The 27,274-nt window shown below is 36.9% G+C and overlaps 2 protein-coding genes across 2 annotated transcripts in view; both read right to left on the bottom strand.

Annotated features, from left to right (window-relative positions):
- Nucleotides 1–5,758: 5,758 nt before the first annotated feature.
- Nucleotides 5,759–19,804, bottom strand: KIAA0408 (KIAA0408 ortholog). The gene is made up of 7 exons (XM_019661217.1): nucleotides 19,722–19,804; nucleotides 15,846–16,086; nucleotides 11,960–12,092; nucleotides 11,730–11,812; nucleotides 11,550–11,629; nucleotides 8,435–9,761; nucleotides 5,759–5,932 (listed from the first exon to the last, which is right to left on the bottom strand). The coding sequence occupies exons 1-7, from the start codon at nucleotides 19,802–19,804 to the stop codon at nucleotides 5,759–5,761; spliced, it is 2,121 nt and encodes a 706-aa protein (XP_019516762.1).
- The window catches only part of MTCL3 (MTCL family member 3), a 72,234-nt gene continuing 54,525 nt past the window's right edge, over nucleotides 9,566–27,274 (bottom strand). Inside the window, exons 6-9 of the mRNA XM_019661218.1 lie at nucleotides 15,846–16,100; nucleotides 11,730–12,092; nucleotides 11,550–11,629; nucleotides 9,566–9,761 (exon numbers count right to left, since the gene is read on the bottom strand). The gene's annotated coding sequence lies outside the window, so the exon portion shown is untranslated. The remainder of the gene's footprint in view (nucleotides 9,762–11,549; nucleotides 11,630–11,729; nucleotides 12,093–15,845; nucleotides 16,101–27,274) is intronic.

Raw genomic sequence — 27,274 nt, forward strand, 5'->3', positions numbered from 1 at the left:
TGACATATGTATGTGCTGGCTTTGGCAAAGAGAAAATGGAGAACAAATTTTCAATTTAATGGAATTATTCTTCTTTTAAATGCAGAATTAAAACATACTATAACAATGGCAAAAACATGGGTTAAAAAGATAAATTATTGCTTTGCATAATGATAAACAGTAGTTCTCCAAGTTGGCTTATTTAGCAAAAATATGTTAAAGGTGAATTCTTTATGAAAGGGAAATTGTGTAAGTTTTCACTAGGTATAAGATTGCAACAGAATTAAAGTGTGAGAATTGTGAAGAGTTGACTTTATTGACAATGAAATTTTGGAAACTTTAATTCAATTACATGTGATAAAAGTTAGCCCCATAATGCTTTTTTATTGCCTTTAAAAAGGCCCATTAACTATTTTCCACTTAAAATAAGAGGCAGTCTTATAATATTTCATATGAAATGAGTTACTTGATTTTTCAACTAAAAGGTGCTTACAGTAGTTGTCTCAAATATTCTAGTTATCTCTTTGGTGGTGTTCTGGTCATCTTGCCTTATGGATTATGTTTATAAAGTATGCAAAAACAGTAAAAAAAAACTATTTCAATTTGCATCCACATATTTAAGTATATTCACATTCTCAAAATATGGTGACTCTATGACAAGAAGAGAAATTACTATACTATGGTAATTCAGGTTGGCTCAATTTTATGAGATAAGTAAATTCAAGTCCAGCTGTGATTAAATAAAGATGTCGAGAGGAAAAACCCGCTTTGTTTTTCCTGACAGCACATGATAAAAACATTTTAAAATTTTGTTAATTTATTCAACAAATATTTATTGAGTCTACTATCTGTTAGCACTTTTCTCAGTGGTTGGTATAATCAGTGAACAAAGACGACAAAAATTCCTGTTTAAGTACTGTAAAAATTTTCCAGTTAAAACTCCCCAAATTTGAAGAATTTTAGACACCAAGAGAGACCTTTGGATAGTTATTTCTTTTCTTTGCTATTAGAAAACGTTCTGGAAACATTCAAGAAACACAGTCTAGATGCTTTCTTACCTCTCTAAATACCTAGGTAGTTAGAGAATCAGAAGTCTGCTTGAGTGTGGAAAGTGAACTGATGAAATCAGGTGACCTTGAGAGATATCAGTGTGACACAGGTCAGTCTGGGGAAAACTGCTCTGGTGACAGAATGAAATAGTCTGTGGCCAGAAATTTCATGTTCTCAGACCCTGGTCTTATCCACTGGACAGCAGTGGATCAACACTGGATATTCTTGCTCTCAGGATACATTTCCTTGGCTCCATGCAGTCCATTTCCTTTTCATTCAGGCAGAGCTCAGAGCAGTTGTTTCACCTTCTTTAATTATAATTACATTGCACTTTTCTTTGACTCGATATTGTTCTCAGATGCAGTTTGGGTTTTCCTTATGCTCACTTCATATACACAATTTTGTGTGATTTTCTAGGTTCTTATAAAAATGGTCATACTATTTGATTGTGTGTATATTTTTTACTTCTATTGGAGAAAATATCACTTTCCATTTCTGGGGTATCCCATTTTGCTCTTATGGTCTGTGAAAGCTCTTATGGTCTATGAAGGTATAGATGGCTTATTTTATTTATCCAATTATCTAGATAAAATTTTAGATTCTGGTAATAGAGTCACAAGAAAATGACAATGGGAAATTGAATAGTGAAGAAACCATACCTCATCATCTTTGTCTGTTCTTTTAAATCCTTCAAAGTAAGGTCTTTTGATGGTCTCCTATCAATTCTAGCTCCTAAAAATATCCCAGATGAGAACTCAAGCTGCACTGACCCTCCATTTATTTCAGCTTTCTGGTGATTACACTAATAGTTGCCTACCAATGGGTCCTTCACTTGCTAGCCAAGTCTTCTTGGCTCCCAGCTTCAATGACGATATGGTAAGCTTGCTGGTGAGGACCTCTCCATTCCTGCTTCCCATGGAAATCTCCCTCCCTAACTCTAGCTGCATCTCTTAACTTTCCCACATGCTGGATCCCAGGAAGGGGCTTGTGGATCGAGTATCTTACTTTTGCCGGTTTCCTTCCCTGGATGCTTCCTTCATACTCTGGCTCTGGCCCCAGTGTCTGGCCTCAGCTTTATGAAAAAATCTCTTTGAGGATGAACACCTGCCTGACTCCTGAGCATGGTCCACCCTGGAGTCCTTGATGTGCTTATTCAAGGCCTTGAATTTTCCCAGGAAGGCCCAATGTTTGCTTTTGGTGAGTTGGATACGTCATGAATTCATTTTGCTTTGGCTCCCTGGGCTACTCCACCACCAGCTTTCTTTTTAACAAGATGATACGCCTGATCTCAGCTCCTCTCCCCTGGCCTGTGATTTCCTAGGAAGAATCTTTATTCCCAGTGATTTGCCTTCTGAATATTAACCATTGCCCACTTTTACTCCTACACGTAGCTTCCTTTTTAAAATATTGAAAATGGTCCTTTGGCTTTCATTGAAAATTAACTATTTCACTTCTGATATCATTAACTCAGAGAATCCTTTACTGAGTTAATTGTAACACAAAATTTTTTGCAAAGATTGAAATGAACAAATGCATTTTAGGGGAAGCTAGGTTGAACTGTGTACATATTTGGGTTTAGACTTTATAAACTCTCGGCTTTACCATAGATCACTGTAGAGAAAAAGAAATATAAAACTGTTCTCAATGTATACAGATGCCACAGCAAGTATTTCCACACCTATTTTATTTGATAACTTCCAATGACTAAGGAGATTTCAATATCAAGTAGTGGTTTGTCAGCATATGTGCCTAAGATAATTTAAAAAATATTTGTAGGTAAGCAGATTCTCTTTTTAGGTCCAGAAGTTTTCTCAGGATGACATGGAGTCTGGCTAAATCCTATGTAGAAGTAATTCATGTTTTGTGCGTGATATTATCTGGTCATCTTCATTGTCTATATAAAAACAAATGAAAGTTATAGATAATTTTTGATAAAGAGAATTATGCAAACATTATGTATATTTTTCTATTTGGCTTTGACATAAGGCAATATAGAGAACTCATGCAAAGGTGCGTATGCACGCACGCACGCACACACACGCACAGAAATGCAAGCATCCTTCTCTGCCTCATTTTGATTCCTATCTGAGATAACCCATAATATCAGTAATCCTCAACCGAAATAATATAATATTTTACCCCAAAAGTCTGCTAGGGAGAACTTTGCAAATATTTCTAATCAAATATTTCTGAAATGGTTACAAATCCTTTAGATCTAGCAATGAGGGCATAATTAAGGGTATAGTGTTGGGAAGAAAATGCCCATGTGAAGTAGAAAACTACTGATTAGAAATCACAACATCAAAAAATATTTTTCAAGGGTAATTTCCATTTACCTGATAGGTTTTTTTCCCCATAAAAATTTATAAAATACTCTAAAAAACTGAACATTCAAATAATCTTTTAGATTCTTCATCTTTACAATGAAGGAGTTAGACTAGATGCTAAGTTTTTTTCAGCTCTAATATTCTGAGTAATCAACATAAGAATACGTTAAAATGTGTCACACTGTTTAAATCAATTGACAATAGAAAGCATGGCTTAAAATAGTGAAGCCTGATGTATAACCTTTTTAATTTGCAGATAACAAAGGCAAGTCCCAGGGAAGTAACATGACTACCCAAGAGTACCCATCCATTTGGGTATCAATATCACTGTTTCCACATCTCCCTAATCATCAAATATTTTATTTTTGTTCTATTAAAGGCTACAGATGCCCACTCTCCACCCTGGAAATTCAGCTTTAGTAATTATGGAATGAGATCAGTAATCTAATTTTGTGAAAGGGTCTTCAATATTCTGACCTATAGTGAAAGGTCAGAACCACAGATCCACAACAGACTACCTGAGATACAGTGGTGGAGAGGAACAGGTATGTCGCACAGTTCTTGGGCAGGCTCTCCAATGTTACACAGCAGCATCTTCCTTACAAATCCATCATTTTATGCCACAGGCTACCACCTCCCCGGTGCTCTCTCCCTTCTAGGTGAAATGCATGTTATATGATAGACATTACTTGGCATCTAGGATACTTTTCCGTGATAAGACTTCCTATGGAAAAGGATATTTCTAAAAGAAACAAGCATTAAAAGAGTGGATCTATAGCCCCTACTTACCATCTGCTCCAACCTCACATTCTAAAAGTTTAATTCAGCTCAACCCCTGGAAACTCTCCTTAGTGGAAAGTATCAATCTGTTCATCACCATGCAACAGTCTTGAGCCTTGTAAGGCAGTCTGGGATTTGGCAATGAATTACTTTACCTCAAATCATGGTATATTATGATGTGAATGTCTCTAAATTGTTAGCATATATCATACGGAGAAGGCCCTTTGAATACTTTTGTCATAAGAATTTCTTAACCATTTTGGCAATCAAATAAAAGCTTAAATAGAGAATCTCCAATAATATAGTTGGTTTTATAGACAGACAATGGAGAAAAAAGTTACTTCTTAGATCTTCCATGTAGAATTCTAAGTATCTCAACATTCTTATTTCTGTCAGTTCTCAATATAGATTTTATATGTTCACTGTATGAAAATTGTGGCCAAAATACATGTTTCTGTCCCTTATGCTACTCATGGGTGCCAAAGTTTAGTTTAAGGCTTATTTATGTAGCACATTATAAGAAATATATTATAGTCCAGCTCTCAATGAAATATCATTCCTGATTTTCCTTGCTCATAAAAAAGTAAATTAGTCTTTTATCTGCTAATTTTAGGAAAAAGGTTAGAAAAAGTAAAAAGTAAATAACTTACTTCTAAATATATATGACTCCAAATAAAGTAGCTGAACTAAACTTACTACAACTTTAACAAAAAAAGTAGTATTTAACATAATTGAACTTTTTTTATATCCCATTTGAAAAATGTTTGTTACTGAATTTGACAAAATAAGTTCATTTTTAAAAGTGATGTTGTTTATAAGGCAGTCTCATGATACTGGCTCTGAGGATCAAGTATACAGTTAAAGCCATAATAGACTACCAAATGATATAGAAAAGCTTTTGAGACTATTTTGTTTGCTTTAGAAGGCTGATCTGTTAAAGCTGTGACTACTTTTTTTTTTACAAGAGTAAAACAGGAAATCGATGGTATTATCCTTTTATAGGTTAAGAAACTATGAGTTGTATATAGAAATCTTCCACTGTTAGATGTGTGTGTAATTCTTATTTTTCAAGAATTGGGGCCAAGGAAGTGGCTAATTAATATACGTACCTTAAATGCCTTAAGTGGATACCTATGAAAAGGTATACAAAATATAAATAGTACTGTATATTTTCAAAAATTTTAAATAAACACAAAGAATATATAGGTATACATGTTATAATTTCAAAGTCAACACTAGCACGTAAGTTTTCTTACCTAAATACATACTAGGGTACTTCCTATTTCAACACATGCACATACAAACATGTGGCCATGCACATAACCTTGCTTTCTGCACTTGCAAGAAAGTCAGAATATACAATATAGTACATCGTTTCTACTTAAATCATAGTGGCAAATTAATGAGGATGACATTAAAAAATTCCGATCTACAAAATCAACATATAGGAAGATGATTATTCCAGAGATTAAAAACACTGAAGACTGATGGGAAGTTAAGATTTAAATTGTTTGTTCCAGTGATCTTGAAAGATATAGAAGAGACAGGATTGGCTGTAAACACTCAGGATGCTCTTTTTTGGCAATTGGGACTTCTGTAACGTAGCAATCCAGGCCAGAGACTCAGATCATCGATGCTTCAGATCTCAGAGATATGGCATAGCTGGGGGCAGTTCTCCGCAAGGTGGGGGGTGCTGATGGAGACCTCGATGCCCATCTGGATGGGAGACGGCGATTTGCTGGTCGAGCAGGTCGGGAAAATCCTTTTCCATGGGAGGACTGAACTACCATGGATTCCTAAGGCACAGAAGACATTCGTCTCACTCTACCGGCACCAACCATAGGCCTAATATTTTATGGATTCCCAACGATGGGATTTAATATATTAGCATAGTCATAAGCAAAAAAAAGCATCAAAAACTAAAGAAGATATTTGTCTAATATTCAATTCACTTTTAATATGGAATATGGAATTTAATAATCTCACAGATCTCTTCACACTGACCAATTTGAACAGAACTGATCTCCTCTTAGAACTAATTATAAGTTCAGTATTCAGAAGTTCATGTTAGATAATTTGATACGATGGAATTGCAGATGTTTCTTATTGAGATGTTATGTTTTAGTGTCATTTAAAAACAAAAAGATACTTGTTCATTTTTGTCAAGTTATTGACACTTTTAGAGGTCATAAGCAAAACACACACAAAATGCCAAAGAATGTATCTGATGCTATCTTTTTTTTCCCCACTAAGAACCACTGTTACTAGCTCTCAAAAATTTCAAAATTGCCAAGAGATACTATCAATACTGGGCATCATCTCATGATTGGAAATCTTTTCCTTTCTTCCCTTTCTATCATTTCTTCCTTTTTTCCTTTTTATTTTAATGGAAGAAAAGTAATCTTAGACACTTGCAATTAAAAAAAATAATAAAAAGCTTCCATGACACATTTTATACCTTTGGTTCTTTTTAACCTTCTTGAAACCTTTGCTCTTTCATCTGAGATAGGCAGTGAGGATGGCCACGATTTCTATGAAAGCAACCTGCATTTTAGTTTTCTTTCTTTGGAATCTTATTTTTCTACAGGAAAGGGGGATAAAGAACTACTAAGGATCCACAGTAGAGGATCCCTCCCAAGATCCTAATCAATGCAAAATTAGGGAAAATACTTAGCAATATTTCTTGTTAGCTACTGAGAATTTGGCTGGTTATTGTATACATGTTTCCAGTTCCCACCTGCAGCTACAGGACCTTACATGTCCTTATGGGCTCAAGTAAAAATGAAAGAAATACAAAAGCAGGATAATTATTTGTACCTTGTGCAAACTTGTGCAAGGTATCTTATAAAATGGATGAAAACTGATATTTGTGTAGGGTTTGAAAGCCCTGTAAAAATAATTTCTTTACCCAGAAGGAAGCAACCTATATAGCTTAAAACTATGCTGTACACATACTGCCTTATGTGAAACTAGGATTTTCAAAGCATTAGCTTCGAGTTATAACAATATGTCGCCTTGTAAGTTTTTTGCAAATTATACATAAAAGGGGAATGTTAGAGACATAAAAGGGGAATGTCTTCATTATAAATACCAATCTCTTCTACCTCTTTTTCTCCTATAACTACCAAAGATTATACATCTGCAAGCAGACTGGAATAAGAACAAAAAGATAACCATTTATTCAAATATCATTTTTGGGTGATTTGTATGCGAAGAATTTATACAAATAAGAAAGACCTTAACATTGTTAAAACTATAATATGATTTTTTATTTCAACGTACTGCCTGTTAGCTCCACAAATCAGGGAACTTTATTAAGGCACTATGTGAAATGATGTGTTTTGCCCATGTTCTCATTCATGTGACTAATTCCGTGAGAAAAAAACATGAATCAGGGCCTGCTGAGTGGCGCGATGGTTAAGAACTGGCTTGGGACGCCAGAGGGCCCCGGTTCGGATCCCACATATGAGGGCCAGTGACACTGCCCTCTACAGCTAAGATGCTGAACAACAGCTCAACCTGGAGCTGGGCTGTTGTGAGTCGCCAGCGAGGGCGGAGGCTGCAGCTCCTGTGGCAGTGGGTTGCCATGGGCTACCGTGTGTAGCCAGCAGCCAGTGTGAGCGGCCAGCAGCTGCAGTGAGCGGCCGTCCAGAAGTCGGCAACTGATGTGCCTCGCCTGGGAAGAGCGCAATGATGGTGCCAACTTGGGCCATCAAGCAACGTCCTCCACAACTAGACTGAAGAACAAAACGACAGCAACTTGTTTGTTCCCCTTCCCCCAATTCCCCAATAAAAATCTTTAAAAAAACAACAACAACAAAAAAAAACATGAATCAAATGCTGCGAAGGACTGAACCAATCATAGGTAATAAATGAAAAGTGCAAGTTATTTTTAAAATATTTGTCATATACTTTAAAAAACATAAACACTTTAAAAGGATACAATTCTACAAACTGACAAATGTATATTCAGAATACTTTTTCAAGAAAGAAACTTACAACAAACATTTCACTTCTTGAGGCTCTTAAGCCCACTTATTCTATTTATGTTATCTTATTTAAGAATTTTAGAAAAGTTATAATGTGTTATCCCCAGTCTTAAAAACTACCCTTTAAAGAGTCCGTCTTGAGTTTCAACCCTCAGGTTTATATTTATTCACAAATGAAGCGTCAAGAAGTTAAGAAGATGCCAAAACATGTGCCGACATTCTATTTATATGAATGGGCAATTGACTGAACCCTGAGCCATGGCTAAACATGAATGCAGTTCCACCAAAATACATTAATTGCTTTCTCACCTCTGTCATCTTTTTCCAATCTACTCCTTGCTTCACTTGCTGTGCCCCACACATAGCTGTCTTTTGCTGAAGTTCTTGTTCTATTTGGAGCATGTCTAAATGCTGACTGAACGTGGTGCCACCACTGACATCTGAATTGCATTTGATCCGCTTCTCCCGGAAGCATTTAGAGTTTTGCAATGCAGACTCTGTTGCTGTCTCATAGGTTTTCAGCAGCTTTTCCACAACGCCATAATTTGATCTGGGGTCAGCTGACCTTGGTCGGCCAGACAAATTACTGGGTCTCCAGTCATGCTCGTGAAGCATATTCCTGTAACCTCTGGGACTTACATGCTCCTGCGTTTGTCTGACTAGGCCCTGTGTGGATGTTTTGGTGGGGTTATCAGGTACATTTTCCCTGGGCACAGGCATGTGGGCACTGGTTTTCAGAATATCAGACACACTGTCGTTTTCTGATATGTTACCTGGAACTAAGGTATCACAGGGCTTAGTATCGTGAGATGAGTCTGAGTTGCTTTGCTTCTGCTGTATTGCATGACAGCTTCTATCTGTTCTAAATACAGTCCTATTAAATTCATCAGTCTTTGCTGCCAGCTTTTCATTCCTAGGAGTCCTTCCAAAGCCACAACTGAAGCTTCTAGGTGGGCTATTGCTCTGTGTCACTGAGGAGCTGCAGCCATCACTTATATAAAGGTCAGGATGAGACTTAGCAGGGTGATCTAGGATCATCTTTTCATATTTTGACTTATTGGGAGTGGAGCAAGTTTTCTGAAACCACAAGGTAGAGGGGCAGTTTTTTCCAGCTATCCCAGTGTCACATGACCACATGCCAAGTCCAACATTTTCAGTACATGGAGGTTTGTTATCTATTTTGGCTTCTGGTGCCAAAGAACAAAACATAATACCATCTCTCAAAGTCTTCCCTTCATTTAGACACAGTGTGGGCATCTCATCGTGCCTCAGGAGGAAATGAGGACTGTGGTTCCTTTCGTCTTGACCCTCATGGGCCACCTGAGTGTGGCGATCTAAACTTTCCTTCACGCTTTCATAGGTTTGTTCAGAATATGAGCTGGGGAAATTTCGAGATGTGCTTCTTGGAGGAGGAACTGGTGGAGTTTCATTCCTTTGAAGATCAATTGTATCAATTCCATATTTTTTCATAATATTGCTTTGGAGCATATCGGTACAGCTCAGATTCTTTTTATTTTTCTGCTTTTCTTTTTCTAAATAGATTGGAAGCATGCACTGGCCATTGTTGATCATGTGGTCTCCATGAGGCTTATTAATTACATTTGGCATTTCCTGGAGAAAGGAATCTGACTTCATCCTAAACAATGATAAAATATGGTATATTAGTGACAACTTTACTTAGGATAAGCTCTTAAAAGAAACCACGGCTTAAGCAATGGATTTTTGCTACAGGAAAAGGAGTCACAACTTCCTAACATGTCATTTTTATATAAATCCCCTAGTCAAAATCTCCAAGTCTTTTTTTACTATGGGATAATGCCCACCTCCCAGTGTTGCATTCAAGGATCTATATACTCTGATTCAAACTATCTTTCTAACCTTTTCCTTTATTTTTTCCATTACCTGAACCTTCACCTACGCCCAGACTAGAGCGTGTAGTCTCTTGGGTGTCTGCTACTGGCATTCCCATATCTATAGATTTTCTCTAGCCATTTCCTTACCTCTGCTCTGCCTACTGAATTCCTATTCATTATGTCATGTGAGCTCAAGTTCCTCCTCTTGAATTTGAAATAACATTCTAAGTAGTAGGCCAAAAATATGAATAAAAGTGCAATGAAACAGAAGTAATACTAAATGGAAGGTGTCGTTTGGGCTTGAAAGAAAAGTAAGAATTTTTTTTGGCTGAGTAGAGTAAACGGCAGATAGGTAAAGTGAGTTGCAATAAAAACAGTGTGGCTATTCAAGGAACAGTGAGTGCTCTGGTGTGGAGGAGGATAATGGGAATTAAGTGAGAAACATTAGGTTAAAGTGTAATGTCTGAATTACATATTAAGGATCTTGAACTTTGCCCCAAAGGTTATGCGGTAACAAGGAGAACTTTCTATCAAGTATGATTTGTAAAACAAAATTGCTAACTAAGTCTTTTCTGAGTTCAATCAAAATAAAAACTCAAATACAGCAACAATAGGGATTCACAAATTAAAGTTAATCATATTGATAAATATCAATCATAGTTATCTCTCCAACTTATAAACTATTATGAGCTAGCTTACAATAAATTACAGATATATGAGTGTACGCATTAATAGAATAGTAGGCAAAAGCTAAACCGGTAAGTAGAGGGCAAAATTATGTATAAAATATGGTTGGATAGGAAAATCTATTGTAAATCAGTAGAAAAATTCTCTCTGAGCTTGCTAAGAGCTAATGAAAAATAAGTGTACACATTACTGTAGTTTTCTAAGAGAAGAATGCTGCCTCATTAGGAGATAAGTGTTGATCTTAGAACAATCCATCTTTATCTAACTTGTAGAAAATTTCAATTATTTTTTAATTTGGCTAAAACTTACTTATACAGTTATATAGGTCTTTCTGAACTGAAACAGTATTTTTATAGCATTGTATATTTGTGTGTACATATTTACAATGTGTTGGTCTAAAAATTATGTATGCTTCCATTATATACATAATAATGTAGAGAAATAAATGACCCTTAGGTATATTTCAGTAGAACATCATTATGTAATTAAAATACCACATTGTTAAACCTGACATAGTTTAAAGGTGTATTTAACTGGATTAGCCCAGTTGCATATTCTTCCACTGGCCAAATACTCAAAATAAAAAAAGAACTGTATTAGAAGATATTTATTAATTTATTATGGTGGGAATACCTTAACTAAACACCAAAAAAGGGAAAGTATTCCTAATAGTCAAATAACAAAGCAAATTAAAAGATTTGCTTTAAGAATTAGCATAGAGAAATATACAGTTAAAGATTTTATCTCCTATCAAAGATAATAGATTTTAATAACTTGTTAATTCTCACTAACAAAGTGTAAGGAGGAGGGGCCTTGAATTTATTAACTGAAAACTATTTTTCCTGGTTTTCCAACATAGAATAATCATGGATGGACCAGCCTACCTTCTGTGGTTTGAACGTTTTCGAATTTCCTCTTGAAAGCTGCATAATTCTTCACTAACTTTGGCAAGTTCTTCAAGAGCCTTTATACATATAAGCAATAAAAGTGTGTCAGCATGTTGAAAAGTTGGAAACGTAAATATTCCTTTAGAAACAGTTCTGGGCCAGTCACATCTTACTTACCGTATTGAGGGCACCAGAACAGCCCCTGCTCTCTTCCTTGGAAGTCCTCAGGTCAGGCCAGGCCTCACCTTCCTTCTGGTCATCTACGGCCAAAGGATCCAAAAACCCTACTTTTGATTTTTTTGTTGCTTTTTCTTCCTGACACATCTGATTTATTTCACTAAGTAAGCTCTGCTCTGTTTGATTTTCTTTCTCCAGGCCATCCCTGTAATTCATTCTTGTAAATTCACATTGTCCTGAATTGGGGTAATCTGGAGTCGAGCCCACCACTTCATCTTGAATGGCCTTCTCACGATCAAGATCAATGACCTTAGCACGTTCATTCATGTTGATTTTCCTCCGAAGCTTTACTTCACGGCAAAGCTATAAGGAAAACAAAGGTAAAACTTTTCTCCTCCCTAATTCACATTGTCAATATTTTTGATACCAAGCACACTGTTTTGAGTTCTCTTTGCCCTATGACTATATACTACCGTGGGACATTAATGCTTATGCTTGTGAATATGCTTCTAAAATCTGGATTAGTCAGAACAATTTGATAAACCATAAAGACTACTTTTAGCAGGTCAAAGTATGAATGGTAATTTCTGTCTTTCTGAGCAGAAATCCTCATTTGAAAGGAAAATATCTACATATAGGTATGACTATGATACAGAAGCACTATCACAAAATTGGAATGACCTGAATCAATTATTGATGATGCTCTCTAATTGCTTTCAGAGAGAATCAAGAGTTTAAACATTAAAGTCATGTCTTTAAACATATGATCCCACTTGCATGCCACATTTAACTAGGTAAATTGTTGACAATCACATCTAATCAGTTCACTCTGTCCTCTAAGTAGACATTTTGCAATCAAAGGAAGTTTTCTTTGGAAGCTGCGTTGGTGAGGGCTAGGTAATAGAGATTTTTTTTTTAATGCCAAAGCTATACACATTCAAAAAATTTTTTTCTTGTCCTGATTAAAACAAATGTGACCCTGTGCTATGTGAGAGAAAAGAACTTTAAGGTTTTGATCATCCATTAGTCTATGTTAAAGTGAACCCCAAATTACTTCTTAATGAGAACTTAGTTTAACCTGCAGGCACTCATTCAGCTCATCCCTGAATAGAGGAAATAAGTGGCTTTCTCTTCAGGCTTGAGTTCTGGGAAGGCCTGTCAAATTTCAAAGGAGACTATCAAATAACTATTAAAGCCATCAACTCTCCATTTTATAGCCACAACCTATATCTGTACTACATCTATTATTTAAGGAATAACAGATTTATTGCTGCTCAATATTTACCTAAATCTCAGATGATAGAAACACTATACATAGCTGATGTCCAAAGGATATACAGTGCATTTATTTCCCTAGATACTTGTAAATCTATCACTGGGTGAAGTCAGGATAGCATCACATTGCAGCCATGAATCAATTGCTTTGGCCCCTGTAATATTATTTATACTGAACTGCTGTAGGCATTATGATGTGGGCTGACTTTGACGATATTGTAAGAAGCAACCCTCAAAAGTACCATGTTACATCTAAGGATGCTGTTGGTGATGTCCTTTTTTGTTGAGGAGTCATGGGTGAAAACAAAATTGTTTTAGTTTCAAAATCAGGGACAGAAGTGCAATTCCTGGGTAATCAGTTTGCTTTTTTCCCCCTGAATATTGAGAACTATATATCTGATAATTTTTGTGTTAGCTACAAGAAAGATAGACTTGCTGCATACATTTTACAGATGATTGTTCCTCTTCTCTTTATCTCATCTTTCTCTTTTTGCTTTGGCATACTGTGCCTTATGTAGAATTTTATAGGCCATCGTAAATTCTCTTGGGAACTGAAGTGAGGTATGAATAAGCAAATAACATAATGTTATTGATGAAAAACAATTTATTCAGTGTAAGGGAATCTGTGTTGTCAGATCCAGCCCTTGTCAATGGTTATTTGATCATTTGAGCAAAGAAGATAAGCAGGAAAGCTTGCAATTATTAAAAAAATAATAATAATTCCCAGGCATCTACAAACTCTATCCAGGGTTTCTGTCTGGATTATTCCAGGTTTTAAGTGATCCAAGTATGTGCAGCTCGGCTTAGCAAACGCAGTGACTGTGGACAGTGGCTGAACAGAGCATATTAACATCTTCAGGCCTCCCGCTGCATTCTCTCACAAGACGATATTCTCACTTGGAATCACTCAAGTTCTATGAGTGATTTCTCTTGGAAATCTACAATTCCCTAATACATGGCTGAATCATTTGTATCTCACTGAATACACAGAACTCAGTCATAAATTTAAAAAAAAAATGCAGTCTATTGTGCATGTGGTATAATTTTTCCAAGTGTTGCCTTTTAATTTTAGTTTAAAACAAATTGTCTTGTTTATCTGTGATACGTGAGTCTACTTTTCTTTTCCTAAATCTCTTTTACTCCCAGCTTTGTAGCCTGTAAGAAAGATGTGTAAAAGGTACATTCTTATAGCCTACAAAGCTGGGAGTAGAAAATGAATACAAATTAGTATGATAAGGGGGCACAATGCTAGTTATTCAGGTATTGAAGAGCATCACCTTTGGTAATTCTGGGTAAGCACATTATCTGAACATATGCCCTGGTATGGAGCTGTATATGTCAAGCATCAAGACCTAACAGAACCACAGCTTCTGTCCAAGGTGAGGAATTACAGCCCTTCTGTCTCCTTGATGTAGGAACAGTATTTCTATGTACTATCATCCTAAGTTTAAAATAAGTTTAATGCCTGTTAACTGATAAGGCTAATATTTACCATAGGGGGAATTTACAGAGCTGTCAGAAGAATTATTTTATGGTAACATTTAACCAGACAACAGATTGTTTTCACGACATGGCTTAAACCATTGGGTAGACTAATCCTGACCCCCATAGTTATTTTGCTTGGATGCTAGCATTATCTGAGCCTATTACTGACTGGACCTTGCAAACCTTTGGGAGTCAATGACCCATGACTTCAATTTCTGACTGGAGTTGTGGATTCTGATTTGATCTAGGCACCTCCTTATTGATCCAATCTGAGTCTCTGCGTGGAGGAATTAAGAGCGTGAGAAACCCACATTTTCCAAACTACGGAGGGACAAGCTGTGGATTATCCTTTCAATCTTTAATTATATACGAATGCCTGCCTTCTCAGCTCTATTTTAGAGGAACAGTTTAATAGCTACTCTTTTTAATTCTTTTTTCTTGTAGCATGCCAATTTGCATTTTATTCACAATGAATTACATGGCTGTTAGTAACAAAAAATATTTGCAGTATAAACACGTGAAGCACCAGCTTTGATTGCCTCTGAATAAAGGTGAAAGAGTCTGTTAAAACAATTGCTTTGGCAATGTGTACAAAACCATGTAAGTCAATTCCATAGATGTCACCAGAAGAAAGCAAAATAAGTATAAAATACTTTACAGTTGGAATAAGCTTGACTATACATCAATGTAAAGACTTAAAGAAAACATTCCAGGCCCAACAGACTGAGGGATGGTTAATGGGGCTAAAATGACTTTTTATATCAGAGTCATGGCATGTCATTTTTCATTACACCTTTTCTAATAAATGTGCCAATTAATGTGGCATAACCTACCAGAATAAATATCATGTCCACTGCCATTTTCTGTTTGAGATATGACACTCCTTTTGATTATACTGAGTTATCTAGTATGTAGTTTCCTTTAGTAGACATTATTCATAAATCATCTCAGGAAACACATACATTTTAATGCACAATTGTAATTTTGCTAATATCTGTTTCACCAATTATGTTTTTCTTAAGTTTCCCTCCTCGAGCTGGTATTTGAACACTCATGCAAAATACATACCTTACTTTTGATACCAAGGCACTCTAGTCAGAAAATAATAAATTGATACACTTTAGCATGACATTTCAAGTTCTTAATTTTCATGCAAGTTTATAAAATAAGCCTAGGCCCTATGATACCAAGAGTAAGGTTATGCTATTTTTGGTCTAGTAAATGTCACTGATGCATGCATCTCGTAAGTGGAATAAAGAAAATAAAAAAATAGTTTACAATGCAAAATAAACTTCAACAGAATTTTCATTCTGAGCTTTAAGTTTTCCAATGTGTGCAAAACAAACCAACTTGTACCTCCTCTATCTTCTTCTGCATGATCTTCCATTGGCTTTCCCATTCCTTCCTTTCATTGTCAAACTGGTCCAGTAACTCCATCTTTTCCTTGTGCCAGCTAGTCTCTGTGTTCCCCCACTGCTTATGCAGGTCCATGGCAACCGGGTGAGTGTTGGTGAAGGGGTGTTTCTGCTCGTCTCGGCCTTCTCTTAACTGTTTCTTGGAAGCTTGGAGTTGTTTTACTTGAAGCAGTCTCACTTGCCTTTAAAATAAAGCCTAATATAAACATAACAAGAGAGAGTTCCAAATCCATGTGCTTTCTGGGGAACATTTTATCATTTTGTCAAGAACCATCGACATAAACTACAGGAAAGCTAGGCTTAAAAGACGATATGATAACAATCTACTTAAGAAGAAACTAACACAGTAAAAAAATCAGTATTGTCCAAAGTGTTTTTTCTTTTTTTCACGCTTCTGAGACCAGACAGCAAAATTACAGTGGACAAGGTGGTTAAATGTAAATGAGAGATATAAGTATTCCTTTAACTCACCACTTGATCTAAACATAGAATTTCTCATGAATATTTAAGAGTAGAAGTCTGAAATTCGATTGTACGGTCACAGCTACACAACCGTGGTAGACTCTGCTGCAAGAGAATGACTCCTTCTGTTCTGATGCAGTCACATTATGTACTTCTCTGACTGAACGTCCTGAAACAGGGCTGGATGAGAGTCTCCATTTTATATTCAGAGTTCAAGGCCATGCCAAATGTGATGACTGTATTAGTTAGGACCCCGAAGTTGGTAGTCAATCTGAGACTGATATATTAGCAAGGAGCCAAAATAACTCATTAAAAAAAAAAAAAAGGAATTCATGATTTAGCTTCATAAGGTAAAATGTAAAAAAGCAGCAGAACTATCCAGAGAGCCAAATAATAAAATTTTTCCATGCTCTCATTTCCTTCTAATCGATTATATACCAGAACATTTAGGATACTGCACACAAAGAATTGAAGAGAATATTTTGCTCAGTTTGCAGGGAAATCCTTGACCACATTAAACAGTGACTGAAATATTTAGATTTCTAGCATTTAGTGTATCTGTATTTAGGGTTTCAAGATGCAATTTAAAATACCAAATTAGTAACTCTGTTATAAGTCATCTAAGATTTCTGAGATTTAGTTTGTTTACTTTAAATAGGGCTAATCACAGGGTTGTCCTGACAATTAAATGTCATGGAATGCAAAGTAGTTTGAGAAATTTTAAAAATTTCCCTACTTTTTGCTTTAAAAAATGTTGTTCTGACTTCCACTGGAAACAATTTTTATTAACAAAGTCCAAACTTTTTTTAATGGGTAGAAAAACATGTTTAAACTATCTGAATCTCCATTGAAGATAATTGTGCCTATAAGAAGTCTAACTCTTCAATTTTCTAGGCCAGGACCCAAAATGCCTTAACTTAGCAGGTGGCAGCTCATGCTAATTATGAGCAAAATTCCTAAGAGTCAGTAGCTGCTGGGTGCTGGAATTGTGGAATGAAGCCAAAAGAACTCGACAGCATGCCCCATTTTGTATTCACAGAAGACCGTTGCATATTTCATACCTCAAATATAAAATAAACATTGAAGACTAATTTCATTTTGTGTCAGGCTGTTCTGAACATGCATGTCCGAGTGGTAAATTGTTCCAAAGATAGATTTTTTTTGAGCTCTGATCTATCAATGAACAATAATAGACTAATAAGGATAAAAATGTTAGTGCTATATGCAGGCCTCCACTTTCAAAACCACCTTACCAATACTGGGAACCATATTATTACTCTTCTTTCAAACAATGTGCTACAGATACTTGGATCACTTTTACTTATTTCTTTGGCACTCACTATAACATGACTGATTCAGTCAAGAAAAGGAGGTAGTTTCAGATTTAGCCATTCAAGATGCTATCATGTCTCATTTTATCCACCTAGCCATGCTCTTTTTCTAACCTCATTTTCCATCCTATCATCCTTTTTTCTGTCATCCACACCTATGAGCCAGTGACCACAAGTACCTGCTATAGCAAATGCAAGTTGCCCCCAAATAAATACATCAATGAAGACTTAACAAAATGTAGATAGTAGAGAGTCTACACAGAATTTTGTTTTTTGTTTGTTGTGCATCGGCCACTGATCTTGATTACCTAGTATTCTTTTAAGTTCATTTGATATCTATTCACAGGATAGGCAGACTGATTATTTTCAGAGACTGGCAGACTGCTTTAAAACTATATGTAATTAACTGTGAGCTGAAACTGTCTTGCTAACAGGCATTTAACACTGGAACTTCTTAGGGAGAGTGGAGTGGTTTAAGGCATCAAGAGATAGTTGCAGATTTAACCAAGAAAGTTATATAAAGGAAGCAGACTGATTTCAAGTGCCTGTAAAAGAGGTACTATCATATTTTATATTTCATCCTCACAGTCATTAACTATTGGAATATTCAGAAATCATCATCAAATTTCTCCTACAATTATGTAGCAAATGGTTCCAATTTTTCTTTCTGTTCCTAACTCTTCTTGAACCACTTCCAGACTAGGGTTAAAAGGTTCTAGACCATTCTTTTTCTCACCTGCCTGAAGAAGGAAAACTCTAAATCAGGCTTGCTCCTGGTAACAGGACAATACATAAGCCCAGGTAATGTTCTCAAAGTAGATAGAAACCTGCACTTAATTGGAAAGGGTCAAACTCATCACTTAACATGGAGAAAGGCCAATCGATAGAACTTCCCCTTTCCAGGGCCAGAGCTATTTTTAGTGCCAGGAATTGTAATGGTTATGGATCAAAAACAAGCCTTTGAAAGAAAATTCCTATAGAGCAATAGCTGTGCCAATTTTTGTGGGAGGATTTATTTCACCCTCTTAATATTTCTGTCTTGTCATAAATGTCAAATGTAATACAGCTGAATATATTGCTTTCTCCTCTAAAAATAAAGTCAGGGCCACAGAATCGTTGCAAGGATTAAGTGAGCAAGAGAAAGCTTAATAAAAGTGTCTAAAACAGTTTGGATCACAGCAGGTGTTCAATAAATGCCTGTTTCTTCCTTTTCTCCCTTTCTCCCTTTGTTTTTTTTTTCCCCTTGTCTTCTCTCCCTTCCTTTCCTTCATCTAAGCCTCTCTGTTTTTTTTTTAAAATAAAACTGATTTTGATCTTTATTTAATTAGAAATTTGATAGAAGCAAGTCGAATGTGTGAACTCTCTAATTTTCAATGATTTTCCTTTGCACTCAGTATGTTTCAAGTAATTTAAGGATACCTGGCAAGTTAAATGTTTTGGAAAATAATTTTTGTTAGTAAAATTTTGAATACACAAATCTTATATGAAACTGCTTTTGTTATAATGCTCCTTAAATATATGTATCTAAACATGTATATATATTTTACATATGTATGTACATATATATGTAATAATGGGGCAACTCTGTAGAGACATAATGCTCTGTAATGAGAAGTTATGGTGTAATCAGCAGACTCAAAAACTCAATTTCAGCACTCTCTACTAAGGCAAATATAAAAGTTCTCTTTGTTCCTAGTTGTCACTCTTTTTTGCCCACAGATATTGGCATCTATGTGGGAGACAAGAAGAGTTTCTGCTATCTGCACCCCTCCCCATGTCTGTTTGACTCTCCACCTCATTTCATGCCTTTCAGAATTTCATTCAGAATAAAAATTTATCAGAGCAAATGTGAAAGGATAGAGTGAGCTGATTAGTCATGCACATGTTGTTCCCCCAACAACTCTAAGCTAGCATTACATAATCTATGGAAGCTACTCCCCCACCCCCAAGGCAAAAAGCCGGGACTGTAGGGTTCTGAGTGGGCTGCATAAGTATGGTGATGGGAGGAAAATAGCTCTGCTAACCTTCCGGCCCTACTAGAGTAAGCAACATGTAAGAGTAACACAGGAGTCCACAATAAATCATTTTCATTTCCCAAATTGGTCATGGTAACACTTCTTTCTCTGAGGGGTGCTGCATTCTTTCTACTCCTGGATCATTACCATTTCAACCTCCATGTCCCCCCATGAAAACTGGACTTTACCCAAACAAATGAAATTGTGTTAGGGAGTTGACTCCATTGGTCCTTCTCTCCTTTGAGATGTTTGTTCAGAATATTTGTTTCTTGCTCTTCTATTTCCTCTTTCTAAACAAATTACTTTTCATATAGTTGAAAATTTTTCATTTGTAGAAGGTTACATATTCCAATAGGAATGCCACACACAGTAGGTTCAGTCAGTCTCACAATTCCTAGAAGAATTATTAGCCTTGGAGATGCTTTGCTTCCCCTTAATTTAGAGGGATTAGGAATTCTCACACCCAAACCCATAAGAGCAATGCACCAACTGTCTCTAAGATTCTCCAGCCCTTTCTCCAGGCTATTACATGTCACTTCAACTAATTAGCAGACTTTCTTCTTCTTTTATTGTTCACTGGCAAATGCATCTTTCTAAAGACATGATTTGATTTTGTTACAGGGTAAAAGGGGATAATTTTCATTGCTATTCCTTGCTATTTCAGCATGTTCCTTATGTTCCAGTAGGGTCAAAAAGACACTACCATGTGCAATTCCAAAGAAATCCATTTTGCCTTCTCATTTTATTATCTTCTCCTTCCTTGTTTTCTCTCCAGTTACATTCTTAAACTAGAAGACATCCAAGATACAGGTGGACTGATTTTACATCTCTTAATATATAAAATAAAGCTCTGAAACTTTTGGCTTGGGTAAACAAATGCCTAAAATTAATGAGCTTACACAGACGATGTAGCGACAAGGTTCCCTTTTAACTGAAGATTAACCCATTATGAATGGCATGTGCTTCAACTCAAATTATAGGAACACTGATCATGCAGTGAGCAAACCATCATTTCGGATGAAACTACGTTTATTTATTTTTCCATTGCAATTTTCAAGTACCAGCCATCTCAAGGCTTGCGAGCTTTAGTTCGCAAATGTTAAAGTCTTCATCTTAATGAAAACAGCATTCTAATAAATAAATTTAGTGAAAGTCCATGGTAGGCAAAATGCTGTGCCAAGTACTGAGAGACAGTGTTTGAAAAACAGTCTCAGAGAACGGATGGCACTGTCAGTCCAGAGTTGGGAAATCCACTCGCAGCAGCTGAACCTTCTTTTCCCTGCGAGTCAGTAAAATCCGTTACAAACCCCGCCCCACTGTTTGTAAGCCCAGACACAGACACTGAGACAGGCAGATGTTGAAATCACCCTCCACTTCAACAATATCCGTAGTTTAAACCATGTCAGCAGCAGCCCCTCTACATTTTGCCAGAATTAGTCACTGGCTTTCAAACTGCCAGAAAGAAACATACCTTTTTGCTCTGGGGAGAAATCCTATGGATGTTCGACCACTGGTCAGTCTAGCAAAAAAGGATAGCTAGTTGTTTTAAAGAGAAAAAAAGTCTCAGCTTGGTGAATCTTGCTTCTTTGCAAAACATTGAAATGCAAAATAAGTCCAACCATTCAACAGAGCCGTACTGACAAGTCCCTTTGAAAGCCTCACCACTTTCGCAAATCAAAACGCTGCTCAGCTCAGTGTCACAGCAGCAACTGAAACTGCTGTGACGTCAGTTACTCGGAGGCGGCCTTCAAGCCACCTCTTCCAACCAGAGCTGTGTAACTTTAGAGCAGCTCCTTCTCTGGGTAAACAACTCCAGGTCCAGGACATTTTTAGCTTTTATAATGGAGCTCAGTGTTTTCAAACTCGCCAAAAGTGCTGGTGGTAATAGCACCCAATGACAATGGCCAATTGTAGATTCCTTTTATTTGGAAAATTCTACTCTTTTTTCTAGGCAGGAATTATCTCCTTGCATACCTCTTTCTTTCCCCTTTTTGGCCAATATCAGGATGCCCTTTTCAGCGCCTTTAGAGGTTGGTGTCTGGATGTGGCAGAACAACATGTGTGGCAATTACATATATACAATTTCCAAAGATTTGTAAAAACGCTATCAGATGTCTATCTTTAAATAAAGTAGAAATGGGGCATACATAAAGACCAACCTCATATCTCTTTGTCCTTCTATGACAGCTTGCTGCCTATATCTAAGGTAATAGGGGTGTCTGCTAGAGGAAATCAGAGCCCATGGGGAAGGATGATGCTTTTTATGGTAGGAAAGAAAAAGCCAATGAGATACCTAAGTACTTGTTTTCAACTGAGGTCTGCTGCAGCCCAAGTATATGGAGTGGCTCCCTAAACCATTACCAAATGGATCTATCCTGGAAATGCTAGGAAACCTCACCTCCCCAGCAACATTTCCAGGTTGCGTGAGACCCTGTACACGCATGCATCTGCTCATGTTTGGTTTAAATGACTGAAAGAATGTGTCCAGAGCAATTTTGTGTCTAATTCAGAAAACAAGCTAGATAAAAGTTTAAATAATAAGGTCTTATCCTCAAATCTGAAAAACTTCCTCTGTGTAGCCGTTACAATGTTCACTTTCACATTATTTTTGCCTACTTTCCGATAAATATTTCATGGGGGGGGCAAAAAGTTTAATAATAGTAACCTGCTCATAGTAGGACTTTAGTACATGTAGGACAATAGAATGAAATCACATTCTGTGTTTTGAAAGCTTGGTATCATAATCTCTAAAATAATATCAACAGTAATAGTTACAGTATCAATAGTGATTATCCATGGAGAGACAGCTGTCTGCAAAGCTCCCTGCTAAGTCCTTTGAATGTATCTTTCTCTTAGTTCACCCTCACAGCAAATGTGTCTGTAGATATTAACCCAATCTTACTGATAAAACTATGGCTCAGAGAGGTAAGCTTTCTTGCCTTAGTTCATAGAAATAAACTCATGCAAAGGAGTGGGGCTTGGAACCAGTTTCTCTAACAGGAGACCCTGGAATTTTGTCACAGAGACCTTGTTTTCAATTCTACCGCCACCACTTATCTGCATGAACTTTGAGTTTCTGTTTCTACCTTGAAGGGATAATTATATTTACTTCATAAGGTTGTTGTAAGAGTATGAGGTGATACTTAGAGCCAGACGCTCGTGTGTCTGGCTCTAAGTATCACCTCATACTCTTACAACATGCATCCTGCCTTCATCCTTATGAGGACAGGAGGAAGATCCTGGGGTGTGTGGGGGACGGGGAGGGGTTGCCCAAAGCATCTATACAGAATTACCTAGTAATTTTTCCACCTTAGCCGTTCTTTCACTCCAAACCTCTTAATTTCCATGTGTCCTTAGTAAATAAAATTAAGACTGTTTTCTGAATCCTATCAGAACTTCAGATAATATGTGGCTAAGTTATAGGAGAAGTTATGTTGGGCTATACTCTGCACTATCACTTAATAGTACCTATTTCAATGCCCTTTTTCGTGGATGTCCCTATAATTATTTATCGCAGGTGCTTCATCTGCTTCCTTTCAAGGTAAAGCTGAACTTAAATTATATATAGAATCAACTAGGGAAAGACTTTGACAAGAATTTCTCACCAAGTCCACCACTAAGTATATTGTTTAGCAACCTTTTGTATTGTAACATCATATGCTAAAATTTCCATGCTATATTTCATACCCAAAGAAACAAAGTAACACAATTAGATGATCAAACAAAGGTGATAAATATTCAGCACAGGTGTTTTGAACCTTTCCACTAAAACTTTGTTTTAAGGAAAGTACCTACTGTTATGTACATAAAATGAATGTATTTAAAAGACTGATGCTGGCGTGCTTAGCCTTGTGGTGATATTCAGACATCTTGAAGTGCCTGACATTTTCAAGCAGGTGTCAGAATGGCTGAAAACGTTTTGGGAAAAATGCAATTTGTTGAATAGTCCAGGTTACTTTTAAACCGTTTAAATGCCTAAACCTTTAGATATGAAACTGACCCAAATTATTGCTCTAGGTATCACAGAGAATTTGGAAAAAATCATTTATATCTGATGACATACTTATTTCAATATATTACAAATATGTGAAGAAGTGATACAACACTTAATATAAAGTAAATGTAGAAACACCAGCTGCTGTTAAGAAACACAACAAAACACAAATCCTGGAAAGGATCTGAAAAGGTCTGTATGGATAACGATATTAAGCCACAAACGGAAACATTTTGAAAAGGGTGAAGGAGGAATACTGAACACAATCAATGTCACCAGCAGGTGTTTCCAGGCTTACAGAATTTTAGAGCCAAAAAGAACCTCTGAAATCATTTAGCCAGTCTTCTCATTTTACAGCTAAGGAAAGAGGCCCTGATGTGAAGTCACCTGCTCAAGGTCACAGAGCCACTTACTAACAAGGCCAGGAATAGAGTCCAGGTCTTCTCATTCCCAGGGGAGTTTAAAATTCCAAGGCATTCAAGGGACTAGAACCCAGGGATCAGAGTCCTGGGCATGAGAGGAATTCAGCTTTCTTCTAAGTCCAAATGAGGAAGATGATACTCCACCTTCCAAGTATAACACAGGAGTCATATAGCAGAGTATTTATCTTGATGGCTATTTTTCTAAAGAGGCGTGTGGCCTAGATAATATAAATCCTGAGTCAAAATACAAAGACAAAAGGGTTTTGACTTAGTGGTTGGAAAACATCTGGGAATAAACACACCAACTTTGCTTATACCATGCGAGCACACACTTAATTTATAGGTTTTTGTCTGAAGGATGATTTTGAAGCATCACAAGGCAGTTATTTATTTAATCTCTTTATGCTATGACAACCCTGGGAGGCTTCTGACTGCTTGCTTATATAATTTTTCAGTCCCTTCTCCTTTTACTCTTTAAACTTTCTTAGCAGTAAAGGGGGTATCCTGCTCCTATTCTCACTGGGAAAGGGATGATAAAAATTGGAAAAAGGATGACTTTGAACAACTGGACTCATTTTTATGCATATTAAAATCTAGAAGCTATTATAGGTGACCTATATTTAAAATAATCCTTCCTTCTAGAATGATGTTGGCCTTTTGCAATTTTCAAAGTACTTTAGGGTACATGATTTCAGTTGTTTAGTAGATCTCTCCTGAATTTTAAATTATCTTCCATTCCTAGGGAGAGGTCTTGGGCACTCTGATTAACATTCCACTTAACAAATATCGGTAGGCACAAACTCTGTCCAGGTGTATTGCTAGATCCTAAACATTGAGTGAAAATAAGACAAATCTTTGTCCTCAGTAAGCTCGGTCCACTCTGAAGATCCCTGAAATGTGACCTGCAGCATGGCTGCCCACATCCTGAGTAGCCCACTTCCTTGAAATACACTGATAAACAAATGTGGAGGGGTCTCTTGGTAGCTCCCACAGCATTCCACCAAGGGGACCACAGTGGAGTGTTACTCTCAGCCTCTGCTGCCCGCTGCAATCACTCAGAGAATTGTTTAAAAATTTACAAAAGCGGAAACTTTCCCCTAGACTTTCTGAATGAGACTATCCTGTGGTAAGGCCCGGGTTTTTTAGTTTTTATAAAGTCCCGCTGCATATATAAAGCTGATGCTGCAAATGTGATCCTGTGTTTGTTGAGTCCTAGCACGACAGAGGCTGGGCTGTGTGTTAGTAAAAGTAATATGATTTTGATACTTAGAAGAATCTGGTTTGGGTTATGAAATTATGAGAATCGCACACAGAGTGTTTATTATCCATAGAAGTCACATATTTAGAATGTTGTTTTTCAGCTAACATGCTATTTTCCCAGTGCTGGATGTTTTCCCCCTAGAATCATAGTATGCTGGCTTTCTCTTCTATTCTGAGGGCTGGTGACATGTCAACAGATTTTTTTTTAGCCAAGCAGATCTGTCATGGGGTTTATGAACAGGCATTTCCAGATGACAGAAATATTCAAAAGAAACAGTTTCAAAACTATCTGTTCTTTTTAAGAACTGGTCTGGGTTCCGAAGAAACAAAACATTTCAGAAATGTGGGCTATTTAAAACTAGAGGCAGATCTTCCTTACGACTTTCAATTTTGTTTTTAACATGTCATTATGTTATTTCCAGATTCTTGACTTGGGAGGTGTTGATAATGACAACATCAAAATGTAAATAAAAGGACTGTTCTAAGGCTGCCTCTTATTCCAGAAAAGGGCCCTGGGAACATCTGTCGGCCACAAGAGGGCCACCCTGAGTCACTTCTCTCCCTTAGGAAGCTCCAGCAGTAAAGCAGGGGTAGGAAAGGCCAGTTAGTGAGTACAAACTGAAGGACACAGGAATTAATCCCTGCTCTCCCCCACCTCCTGCACCCAGAGAGTTGCTCGCCCACCTATATCTCCTACTAGAAATGTTAATAATGTTATCAATAGCATTATATTTTCATTAACTGTCTAATCAAATACAATCAACAGAGGAAGCAGTTACCGGCTAGTCACACCTTGGCACAGAAAAGAACAACAGTCAGCACATAGAAAAGACTGGAAGGAATGAGTCAATACAGGTAAGCTTTGACTGGAGCTCAGGAAAAGAATCTGTTTTATTTATGGAGCATGGAGTGGGGAGAGGGAGTGGCGAACAGAATAAGGAAACTTTGAGTGGGTGCTAGACTTTGAGGGGTTAAGAGAAATGTGGCATAGTGATGGCAGAAGGCTAAGGTAAAAGGTCTGGAAAGGAGGGTGCAGAAAGGAGGCTCAAAGTCCCACTTCAGGGCAGCCTCAGGCCACTCTGATTTGAGGACTTCCTTAGAGCCAGCCTGACCCATTCTCCATACCATGGGCTCTCAGGTCCCCAAGACTGTAAACACGATACCTGGATGCTGTCTGTGCTTGGTCCTTACATGCTGTTCTTTTGTTGTTGTTGCCATCAAAATATTTTGAACAGTAAGATTCCTATAACTTCATTCTTTATCTATGTTGAACCCACCCTGCTATTTTGAATCCATCTGCTTTCTACAAATATCAGTGCTTCAAATAGCTACTTATGAATAAATTACATTTCCTTTAAAGTGAGTGTGGCCAGAAGCATGAGTTTGCCCCCTCCGGCTTTCTCACCTCAAGATTTGCCAGGTCCAGTGCCAGTTAAGAGTAATGCTAAGACCTTGGTGCCTTGCAGATAACTGCCTCGCAGATACACATTTCCTTTCAGGAAAAGTGGCATTCCTAGGAGTCATCTAAAATCCAGAGTGAATTAATTGGGCTAATCTGTCATGTTAAACTCCCCCTCTAAAATTCTCAATGACTGATCTAAGCTGATACATAGGATGTTCTATTTTAAAAGTCTAACTCTGTTTAATCTGTCCAGCAGTTAATGATACAGAGGGTATGACATGGATTGTGCAAAAATTGCACATATTCATGAAAAAGAAGACAGAGAATTCTAAACTAGACACTACACTGAGTTTTCTGACTTTAAGAAAAGACTCTCTAAGGGTTTTCTTTTTTTAAAGCTCTTACACTCTCTCCCCTTACTAAATCATTTGAAGCAAGTGGGCAAGCGGATGAGCTTCTCTCTGCCTCTCACACCCCCTTCACT

The sequence above is a fragment of the Hipposideros armiger genome, unplaced genomic scaffold, assembly GCF_001890085.2.
Source record: "Hipposideros armiger isolate ML-2016 unplaced genomic scaffold, ASM189008v1 scaffold_340, whole genome shotgun sequence".
Classification (NCBI taxonomy): domain Eukaryota; kingdom Metazoa; phylum Chordata; class Mammalia; order Chiroptera; family Hipposideridae; genus Hipposideros; species Hipposideros armiger.

What these genes read in the sequence shown, in the direction of transcription:
- KIAA0408 (XM_019661217.1), bottom strand. Translation starts at nt 19,804, where the DNA reads ATGACCAATTTGGGAAATGAAAATGATTTATTGTGGACTCCTGTGTTA. An exon ending in TTACCCCAATTCAGGACAAT is followed by an intron (nt 11,813 to 11,959) that starts GTGAATTTACAA and finishes CTTTGGCCGTAG; the next exon opens with ATGACCAGAAGGAAGGTGAG. An exon ending in ATTGGAAAAAGATGACAGAG is followed by an intron (nt 5,933 to 8,434) that starts GTGAGAAAGCAA and finishes TCTGTGCCTTAG; the next exon opens with GAATCCATGGTAGTTCAGTC.